Source organism: Mytilus trossulus, chromosome 8 (assembly GCF_036588685.1).
Source record: "Mytilus trossulus isolate FHL-02 chromosome 8, PNRI_Mtr1.1.1.hap1, whole genome shotgun sequence".
NCBI classification, from domain to species: domain Eukaryota; kingdom Metazoa; phylum Mollusca; class Bivalvia; order Mytilida; family Mytilidae; genus Mytilus; species Mytilus trossulus.
In genome coordinates, this window is record NC_086380.1 from 25,472,252 (window position 1) to 25,484,310 (window position 12,059).

At 31.1% G+C, this 12,059-nt stretch overlaps 1 protein-coding gene across 2 annotated transcripts; it reads right to left on the bottom strand.

The window, feature by feature from the left end:
• Positions 1–346: 346 nt before the first annotated feature.
• On the bottom strand, positions 347–7,628 carry LOC134681772 (piRNA biogenesis protein EXD1-like). 2 transcript variants are annotated; one of them, XM_063541416.1, is made up of 2 exons: positions 7,526–7,628; positions 347–1,432 (listed from the first exon to the last, which is right to left on the bottom strand). In XM_063541416.1, the coding sequence occupies exon 2, from the start codon at positions 1,410–1,412 to the stop codon at positions 474–476; it is 939 nt and encodes a 312-aa protein (XP_063397486.1). In that variant the 5' UTR covers positions 1,413–1,432; positions 7,526–7,628; the 3' UTR covers positions 347–473. The 2 variants fall into 2 exon arrangements, with proteins under 2 accessions (XP_063397486.1, XP_063397487.1); XM_063541417.1 differs by lacking the exon at positions 7,526–7,628 and adding an exon at positions 4,839–4,939.
• Positions 7,629–12,059: the final 4,431 nt, after the last annotated feature.

Sequence of the window (12,059 nt, forward strand, 5' to 3'; positions counted from 1 at the left end):
GTAGTAAGCGCCCGTTTACTTTTAAGTGCACGTAAGAATAAATTTAACGAATTCTGAAGTAAACTTTACTACTGACTAAACGGACACAAAGTGAACGTGCGTTTACTCTGGTAGACATTAGAAATTTCCATTTTAACCGCGTAAACGTAATTATAGTAAACGGGCGTTTACTTGGAAACGGGAAATTTGAAGTTAACTAACGAAACATGTGCACGCGGCGTTAACTTGCGTTTACTTTATGTAATGCTCGGTCTGCACCCAACTGTACCATGAAAAATGTGGTGAACTCTGAATAACATTGTTTTAGGTTATTTCGAAGTAATAGAAATAGTATTACAGTCATTCCTTTTAATTTTATTCTAAATTCCAATTTAAGCCGGAAATAATTATGAAAAGACGTTGCTGACCAGATAATTAATATAAATATGTGGTAAAATAATCATAATGATAAAAACTGACATCAGAACATGCCATTATAATATTATGCCTTTTGGTAAAATTCCGCTGCCATCACGCTGCGTTCTGTTTCTTGAACGAGTACTGTCACAATATCGACTTGATGCTGCTTTCCAGACGATATGACCCATTCTAGTACGAAGTTCATCATAGAGTTTGAAAAGACCAAGAATATCAACACTTGCATATTTCAACATGTTTTCTTCCAGTGGCCTTTTCTCCCAAATATTACTCGACATACTCATACTCGATCGTCCTTGTAACTTGGCATTCAATAATGTGTCGTCGTTTACATATTCCTCTAGGCAATGCTTAAGGCTTCTGATCTTAGTATATCCATTTCTGTATACATGTATTCGATTGTTCACCTCTAGTATTTGAACGTCTAGTACTCCATTAAGTTTGACTTTGTGAATATGTAATAAAGCATCGGCATCTTCTCGGCAGTCGAACATCAGTTTTTCTATTCCACTGTTCTCGAGTATAGAACGGAGACCATCATCGAATACGCTGTCCCCTATTTTCAAAATATCGATTAGATAGACTAAATCTCGAGTGCCAATATTAATCAGTGTTACTGATCCAAATCTTGACAAATTTACTCCTTCGCAATCAACAGCTATCATTTGCTTATTTCTTATCTTTTCCTGGAGCTCTTTCATGACTTCAATAAACTTATCCTTCGTGTCAACATATTTGTAAGTGCTGGTTTCGCTCCTACCAATGTTGATGGTAATAGGAATCATAGTACCATGGTCATCCTTTCTGGCAACCTTCTCTTCCTTCTCCTCAACATTTTTATCTGAAGATTGATTGCTTTTCTCGACGTTTTCTTTTGTCAATGATCCTGATGAACTTTCTAAAGAAACTTTTACTCTTTTGGTTTTGACCTCACTGCTAGTTTGTTCTTCTGTGTCATCTGTGCCTGACGTGTTTATTTTGCGTTTAGTTGCCATTGTATGTTATCTTTGTTATCCTGAAAAAAGGACAGACCGTTTATAAAATACATTTTGTTCTCAATTAACTACTGTATGATATCTGCATGTAAAACCATCAATTGAATATATATAGATTTTTTTTTACAAAAAATCACCAAATACATACATAAAAAGGAAACGACAAATTCTTGGAAAATACATGTAAAAGTCGCATGTTTGTCAGAGTTTAAGATACATGGAATTACATCAATATTTATTTAAAAAATAAACTAGCTCTTACAATTATTAAAAGAGCAAATGTATATGTAGATAAAAACACCAAGGCATAGATATGTGTGTAGTATTTTAAAAAAATGTAACAAAAAGTGTTTAATACTATATCCGTATATAATTTGAGACCAGTCTCACCGTAAAAGTAAAGATGATTATTAAAGAAGATTTTAACACTTTCAGCAACACTTGTGTTGGTCAAAACGAAATAACAAATGTAAGAGCCACTTTTTTTGACACTAAATATCTCTTCCTCGTTTAAGATGACATATCCTATATAACTCAAGTTTGTTCATACGTTGAACCATTGCAGAGTATAATTTAAAATAATTCTTGATTTTGAAATATTAAATTGAACACAATTTACTGAAAATATTATTGAATAATCGTCACAATTTTTTTTTCTTAAATGGTACATGTATACATACCTGATATGTTTAGATGTATTTGAATAAAATTTGAGTTCTGCATTATTTTGAAAAATTGCGTTAATTTATTTGCTATAATGACACTTTACGGAATAACACTTAGTTGCATGATACGTATATAACATGATGTGAGCATGCTTTGAAAGTTTTACTTTTGTTGATAGATAAACCACCTAATTTATTATTTAAGAATTGAATGCTTCTTTTTGTAAATTTATTTGGGTGTAAAAGCGTTGACCGAAGTACATTTTGTATGAAGCGCGGAAGCGCTTCATTCTAAAAATGTACGCACGGTCAACGCTTTTACAACCCTATAAAGTTACAAAAAGAAGCATTCAATACTTATAATTATATTTTTAGCTGGGATCATTAAAACACGATTTCTATCAAGTTTTTGTTTAATTCACCTGTGCACTTTATTGTGGGAACTCGTGTCATCATGAATGATAAGTTTTATTGAGTGGTGCAATTGCATACGGAATAACATGTGATGTGAAGTTAGCCAATCAGAATAACGTATGATTATGAAACAAACATCTAATGAAATTATTGTAACATAATCTTTTACCGCATATCCGTGTGTTGAAAAGTTGATACACACGACGAGAATTTACTAAAATATGTTGTACTGTAAGATTGTGTAATAGAAGATATTGGTATACACGTAAACAGATACATTTTAATAGATTGTTTACAAATAATAATGATACAATGTAAAAAAATATTTGCCATAAAAAAAGGTGTCAATCACTATGAGGTCGAGTATTGTTTTACTAGGTACAAATTGATTACAATATTTTTATTAAAAAAAGTCAAGTTCCGTTACTAATTTAATGTACGCTTCACTAGAACTTTGTTCAAACGGAGAAACTTTTTCAGTGAACAGGTTGCATCAAGTATTAGACGAATTTACAATATAATAATCAAAGTATTAGAGACTATTTTTTGTCAGTCATACACAAACTAACACACATAACGAACTCCAAGGAAAAAGTAAACAGAAAGTTTCTTACTTAACAAAGAGGTCTACCAAACGCTCATCAGACGAATGGTAGATACTTGTCATATTTCTGACTATGTAAAGAGATTTCCTTATGTAAAAATATTGATTAAAACTGTTTTTGAGCTAGCTAAACCTCTGACGTGTATGACAGTCGTAATGAACTCCATTATATTTACAACAATGTTTGAGTTATTCGCGCTATCTTTTTGCGTCACTTTATTTGTTATTACTTTGAAACCATGATAAACGTTCTTTCAAATTCGATGAAAATGTCTTTATTCCATTATAAAAAAATCAAACACATTTAATGAATGAACAACAACAATACATGTATTCCTAACTTTGTACTGCGTTTTCGTATGGTGAAAATGATGGATTAAACCTGGTTTAATACTTACCTTACTCTGTCACTTGTATTACATTATATTGTAATTGATGTGTAAACAAAGCAAACAGACACAATAGGTTAGAATGTTAAAGTATTGGTACAGTCGTCAACGTTGTGTTATCATCTTAATCACTATATAAATGTACTTAAAATGTACACAGACAAGATTTTGTATTTCTTCTAAAACCATAAATCATATGACTTTGTACTAAAATTAATATATATAATATGTACTCATTAGCAAGATCATTTTGAAATTTTTCATAGAAATAAGTAAAATTAGCGATTACCATGATTACCTTCAAAATGGGTCTTAAGAACAGAAAACGTATAACAAATAAGCATTATAAAGATAAAATAATATCTAGTCCTGGTAATAATGACGAGTTTATTTACAACCACTAAGTCGATGCAACTGCTGGTTGAGATTTATTTCCCCGAGGATATCACAAGCCCAGTATATATAAGTCAGCACTTTTTTGTGCTGACATGAATTATCATTGATATTGTTATATTTACCAATCAACTGCTTACAAAACTTTGAATTTTTTGAAATTGAAATACTAAGGCTTTTATACCTCAGCCTAACCTAAGCTGTATCTCAATGCTCTTCAACTTTATACTTTTTTTGGCTTTTTGAAACCTTTTTTGAATTCGAGCGTCACTGACGAGTCTTTTGTAGACGAAACGCGCGTCTGGCGAATATATAAAATTTAGTCCTGGTATCTATGATGAATTTATCTATCGTTTTTAAATACATGATTTTTTTAATGTATATGTATGACTTTCTGTTCGCTGTATTTTTCTTTCACTTATGATTAAAGCTTTTAATATGTTACATGCTAAGTAAATAGGTTCTACGTATTTCTGAAAATTAAAACTTCCTGTTACTTGAGCAACACTACATTACATTAATAGACATTCTAATGCAACAACGTTTGTAACGTTCATTTTGATTGGATAACGTCACTTATTTACATGGCATCAATTGACATTTTTTTGTTTCATTTAAACAATGTGTTACGAAAGAGGAAGATAATTTTAGTGCCGTATAAGATGTTTCATTAAGTATCAGATATTTTTGTTTTAATCGCACAATGTGATTATATTTCTTCCTGTAATTTTGAACATTTTAAAAAAAAAATTCTCTCTAATACTGGAGTACCTTCTGCAGTGTAACAGCATGTGCTGTTCATTTTTAATATCGCCACTTCTTCAGATTTCACAAATTCTTTGATATCTAGGCACTTTTAAATATCTTCCTGTTTCAATGGCAAGGTTGTGAACACTAACTCTTAATTTACACAATGATGATCAATCTTATCCATTTCTTAAAGCATATCAACATAACCTACCCGTTCACTGATTTTTTTAAATCGGCTACTTCACTCACAAAAAATATAAATTCAAAAAAAAGATAAATACTTTTTCAAATGTTAACAGGCAGACGAGAGACGTGTTGTCGCAAAGTCGCGGTCACGATAAACAAGGATGAAAAGTCAGTTGTTTACCTTGAGCTAAATATAGTTCACAGGAATTCAGGTCACTGATTGGTTGTCTATTTAAAATCAGAATGTATCGTTTCTTTTTAAAGATAACAAGAGCAACGTTCCGGTGTTCATTGAACGATAACAATAGAGACGTTCCGATGGTCATTTACTCGTTGGTTCTGGCTTTTAGAAAACGTGAAGACAATCAGATAGGATGACAATATTATGTTATGGAATAATATCAGTTAAATAAAATACAGTGTAGTAGATCATGTTGTTCAGAATCAGTATCTTTTGAAGTACATTTTTCAAAGCCCACGTAGTGTTCAGAGTATCAAGGTCAAAAACGAAAGTAGAATATTATCGACTCAACCACAAATAAATGACATTTCAAAATGATTTATGTATCTGACTTATAGAACAGTTTACATAAAAGAGAAAATCAGAGATATATCAATTTTCTGTCAATGCTTGAGAAATAATTGTATGATTTATATAATGCTATTTCTAGCTTATACATTGACACAGAATCATGTGTGTGCGTAAATGATCATCGTACAAATTGGTTCCAGTGTTCAAACGGGGTCCGCCAAGGGGATAATTTATCGCCTACATTGTTCGTTTTATTTGTCAACGATTTAGCTACTTAAATTAAAGATCTTGAAACTGGAATACCGTGTGATAATGAGAAAATCAGTCATCTATTATATGCTGACGACATTTTTATTCTAACAGAGACCAAAAATGATATGCAACGTTGCTTATATGTTTTATACAGTTGGTGCCAACGATGGAGACTTAGTGTGAATTGTTCAAAATCAAATGTCATGCATTTTAGAAAACCGCGTGTTCCACGAAGCAACTTTATTTTCAATATTGGACCAAACAGTTTACAATATGTAAGTCAATACAAATATCTTGGCATTATTCTCAATGATAAAATGGAGTTTAGTATTGCCACCGAAACATTAGGTAAAGCTGGAGGACAATTTGAGGACGGTCACTAGGAGGGATGATATCAAAGATGCACAATTTTATGGACGTTGCATTTAAAACATTTGAAACCCTTTTCGAGTCGTGTGTTGTATCAGTAATTGATTATTGTGCAGGTGTTTGTGGATATAAAACATACCACTTCATTGCAGCTGTACAAAACCGTGCTATTAGATATTTTTTGGGATTGCACAGATTTGCACCAGTAGTTTCTCTAAACAGTGAACTAGGATGGTTACAGCCAACTTTAAGACGGTGGATTTCTATGGTAAGAAGATGGAATCGGCTTGTTAAAATGGACAATGATAGACTAACGAAATGATTTTTCTTTGGAACTATCATAAATCGGGCCAGTGGAGCTCTCAGATGAAGGAAATTTTTCACAAAGTGGATATGGACAGTTGCTATGAACATGTAAATCTATGCAACATTGAACTTTTTAAAACAAAGATTATGGAATACTGCGACAACGATTGGACTGGTAAAATCACTTCTCTCCCCAAATTAAGGACTTACATTACTATTAAACAGAAGTACGAGACTGAACTTTACGTCAAAATAAACTTTAAGAAACAAGAACGATCAGTTATGGCACAATTTTGCTGTGGTATTCTACCCTTACGCATTGAAACTGGACGATTTAGAAATGAGGCTCCTAATGAACGACTTTGCACTTTCTGTGATGACGGATCTGTTGACGATGAAAAACATTTCTTGTTATACTGTAAAGCTTACCATAAAGTAAGACAATTATTATTTAAATCAGTGAACCTTGATAGACATTTTATTGATAATAGAACATTTGCTAATTAAATGACACTTCATCAAAGACAAACTGCTAAATATTTTAATTTATTTTTCTGTAAAAGAAAGGAACTTCTTTATAAGTAACAATCACATTGCGTATTAAAAATTTGAACATTAGGTTTAAAGTGACTTATAGGTCCAACGGGCCGGGTGTAAATTGATTTAACTACTGTATTCTTATTATGTAATATTATATATACTTCACATGTAACTATAATAAATGATATACTTACTTACTTACTTACTTACTTTACGCGTAACAGTCTTTGAAGAAAAAAGGGGGTCATTTGTTTACAAATGCACGTTGTTATCGAGTTGTTATGCCAAATAAATCGATCAAGGTTTCCAACAAATCGGATTATTATATAAATAAAAATCCTTTTGAAGCATAAGGTTAAGAAAATTAAAAAAAAGCAATCCATTCTAAATGTCAAAATATGGGTACAGCCGTCAACGTTGTGTTATCATCTTAATCACTATATAAATGTACTCAGAATATACAAAGACAAGATTTTGTATTTCTTCTTAAATCATATATCATATGAATTTTATACTAGAATTTACATACATAATATGTACTCATTATCAAGATGATCATTAATTTATTTTTTCATAGAAATAACTAAATGTTGCGTTCACCATCAAAATGTATCTTAAGAACAGAAAACGTATGACAAATGAGAATTATAAAGCTACAACAATATCTATCGTTTTTAAATTAATAATTTTATGAATGTATATGTATGACTTACTGTACGTTGTATTTTTGTGTCAACTATGATGATTAAAGGTTTAAATATGTTAATCAGTTCTACGATTTTCAGAAAATTAAAACTTCCTGTTACTTAAGCCACACTACGATGCACATTAACATTAATCTATATATAGCTCACTACCAGTCACTTATATAATTTCATGTTACCTTTATGATCAACCATTTATAAAAATAGATAAACCGATGAATAGAAAAACACAAACCATGATCGATTATCTTTTATCGCTTTCGTCATACATTTCGATATTCAGAGGTCTAAAAAAATCATTTAAAAGACTTATGCAAGATTATGTTGTTAACCTTGATAGAGGATGAATGAATAACTTCATTCAAAAACATTGTGAGTCAGAAAAGGGTGTTGTTGAAAGCATAAAGATAGATACGGAAAAAATAATGAAAAAACAAAAGTTTTAAATTTATCGACAAATACTTATTATAGTAATAAGTATATAGAAACACAACAGTGAGAAATGGTATAATCTACAGGGTATTTATTTAGGTGATGAACTCATCTTCCCCCACAGGTTAATATTTCTTGTGCATAAGTGTCACTGATTTTACAATAAGTTGTGCATGCATGACAAGTTGGAATGTTTTGTTTTCTTACTATGTATATTGCATCTGATATTTTACTTTACTTTTTATGCTTGGTCCTTACAGCAGATCGCTGATAGTCACTTTTTACTTTGTTCATTTTTTTGTTAAGGTCAAGGAACAGTAAATGGACTATGTCGCAGATTTTGCTAAAAATTTGCATACAACCTTGGCTCGTTGAACTACAACTGAAAATCGAAAAAATAATACATTTATCTCTTTTATTATCTGAAAAATTGCAGATTGATTTCTTTTAATATGGGTGAACATTTGTATAGAAAGCACATAAAATCGGCGAAAACCCTTCTAAAATTTGCCTTAAAATCGCCAAATCTCTAATTCTACTCCAAATGTTTTTTTTTTAAAAACTATATATTGTTGACACATAAATTTGTGTTTTAATGATATAAAATAACCATAGGGTCACCGACTTCGTTTTTTTGTCTAATAATCAATTTGTTACCTTGTTGGTAGTGAAAAACGTCAAAAAATCAAACATTTCACGGCCTGCAACGCGATAACGTTACGATTATTTCGACGTTTTGTTGGCTTTTTTTTACAAAGAACGGAACTTTAAACGATGTATACCGTAAAAACGAAGTCGGTGACCTTATCTTTATTTTGCATCATTATAACAAAAATTTATGTATCAACAACATATAGTTTTTTAAGAAAAATCTATGGAGTAGAATTAGAGATTTGGCGATTTTAAGACAAATCTTAGAAGAGTTTTCGCCGATTTTATGTGCTTTCTATACAAATGTTCACCCATTTTGTAAGAATTCAATCAGTAATATTTCAAATGATAAATAAGATAAATACATTATTTTTTCGATTTTCAGTTAAAGTTCATCGAGCCAGAGTTGTATGCCAAATTTTACTGAAATCTGTGATATAGCCCATTTACTGTAACTTGACCTTAACTGAGAAAAATTAGAACTTTACACCTGAATTTGGCATATATCCCCTTTTTCAACGTATGGTGAGTGTTTCGTTCTTATGATGTTTAGATGTTTATATGAGGTGTATCGTATCCTTTATCCACATGCTGCCAACAAATGTAATGCTGATTGCCTTACATATGTGTTTGCGCTTTTTCAAAGACTGTTACTCGCAAAATGTGTTGAGGGTTCATCGTGAATATATGAAGTGTCTGTTTTTTTGTTTTTATACAACTTTTTGATATACAATTTCACATTTTTTTCTGTTTAAATCTTTTTTAACTCTTCAGAATTTCTTTTAAATGTCAAACAAGCATACACTTGACCAACGTTCTATATGACCATCCTACATATGTCAAGTTCTTGCAGGGGTCATAATGTCATACGTATATATTACCTTCTGCATAAAGGGAATTGACAACATCTCTACAAACTGAACACCTTGTTTTCAAAAGGTCTTAGGGGTGTGTAAAGTAATTTGCAATACCTCATATTTGACTTAAACATCTACTAAAACATATAACAGATATCGAACACATAGTTATATATATTCAAAAAGGAAAAGTTCATAAAACGACAAAACCAAAGTATAACAGTCAACTTATCGAATGAAACGTCATGTTAAATCTAGCATTCAAAATTAGGTCACATATCAAACAAGCGTGTTATTATAAGTGACAGCGATAATCCATATCATTCAATTCAGTCTGAGAAACGCCTGATCGAGGAAATGTGTTACCGTATTAAAACCATAGTCGATCTAAATTACCGCGTCGGACTCAGTAGCCATTCACATTCAGTATTCAAACAACAGTCATTACGATGAGTTTCAAAGTTCTGAACATTGTATTTCATTTTGATTGATTAGAGTGTCAATTGTTTGTCAAAGATCATTTATTCTTTCTAGGGACTACGACTTCAATTACATAAAATGTATAAAAACTTGAATGTCATACTCAATCAACAAATAAAAGAGGGATGAAAGATGCCAGTGCTTCATTAAATGACATACCGAAAACAACAAGGACAATCGCGAGCGATAAATCACCGTAGATATGTGATCCGTTATTAGAAACTCTTTCGAAGTTGTGGATAACATGACAGAGATAAACTTTTTTCAATATTTATCGAAAAGAAGAGCCCTTCAACAACGAAGAAAAATCACTGATGTTGTTGATGGCTTGGTCATGAAAGTGCACATCGATTCTTAGGATTAAATTGCTTCCGTTCTTAACATTCTCCCGTTTAATATTGATCATTTGATGAATAACATATCATTGGAATAATTCACCAAAGAAAACGGAGATGATGTTTAAAACTTTAATTTGTAATAAGGCGATGTTATATGAGTCAACGGTCCAACAGGTTCGAATGATGTAAATTTAAGGAGTTAAAGGTCAAAGTACTGCCATTAACGGGGAGAAACACAACTATCGTCAGCCATAAAAGACATTGACAGTTTGTGTACAATAATAATTACATGTATACTTATATGTATTTGTTATGAAGTTATATAAATACATATAAGAGTACGATAAGTATAATTGTAGTGTTTGCAAATTACAAAAGTCCAGGATATCGTAGGAAAACTCGGATCCAGTTTGTACCAAAGTCTCAAGACAAAAGCTTATCAGAAAGAAACATTATTAAATACAATTTACCATTTATATTAATTTCCCGACATTTCAAAACATTTTGTGTACAAATAAATCCAAAGGTATAAAGTAAAAAACTTAATAAAAAAAGTAAACCAGCTGTTTTTTATTCAACAGATTATAGCAAATAGTATTGCATAGCAATATAATATTTCCCACATAAAGTAACCAAAAGCTAGCGTGCAGTAAATTCTATTATTGTATAGCAATATAATATTTCCCACAGAACGTGCAATAAATTATAATATTGCACTACTGCAATAAATCTTCAAAATTCATGACGTCATCAACGTTTAAATCTTAGTTTAAACCAATTGTTACTTTCAAATATTATATTGCGATACAATAAAAGGGTTATTGCATGAATATTGGAGAATATTATCCCTCGTAGAACATATATTGCACTCGCAAGATCGTGCAGTATCAAATTCTACTCGGGACAGTATTCTCCAATATTCATGCAATAACCTTATATTATAATTAGAGTAATCGATAACGATAGAAAAAACAATGTTTTTTTTTCTGTAAATTGTACGATACAGATCGTGTAACATATATATTTTAATGTTGTGAGTGGAGAAAAAATGTAATACATAAGTCGTACTAACGGAATCTGTCTGTCATCTCTAATGACTTTTTTCATTCTTTTTAAAAACAATTACACCAATGCAAGTCGTTTTTCATGACTTCCAAATGGGAAATTGAGAAAAACCAGTACATTTTAAGCCATAAATTGATTTAGACCTATCATTTGTCGAGAATAGATATCTCACTACTGAAGAGCAATATTTTCTTACACATGTCCAGAAATGTGAACAACAAAGAAAGGAATAAGGGAAATATGTATTTTAAACACATAGCAAACAACGACAACCACTGAACGAAAGTGCTAGGCTTTTCAATCAGGACACCTGTTTTTGTCGGATATCTAAGTTAAGATTTTCAGTGTGAAGTTCAAATATCTAAATATATAAAAGGACGACTATTCATGTTAATATATGATACAATATAGTATAGAAACGTTTCCGTATGTCATATTTCACCTTCAACGGGTTTGACAAACTGACCAATCGACTCAATGAACTACAATGCATTGTGGACTCCTTCTAGTTAACTACCACTTGAAAACTCGGGGAATTAGTTGGAAAACTGTCAACTAATATAATGCCTGGGACTCTCATAAAACATGTTTTTGTTTTACGAATATGCTTATTGTAAAATATATAACATACTCTTCAATTTGCATGCTCAGATTAAAAAAGTATTGTTTCCCGGCTTCAAAATCCGACTTCTTTTCCATTATTATGCATTGTACATGATT

Bases quoted from the DNA above. Each gene is read 5' to 3' on its own strand.
- LOC134681772 (XM_063541416.1), bottom strand. From the start codon at position 1,412: ATGGCAACTAAACGCAAAATAAACACGTCAGGCACAGATGACACAGAA.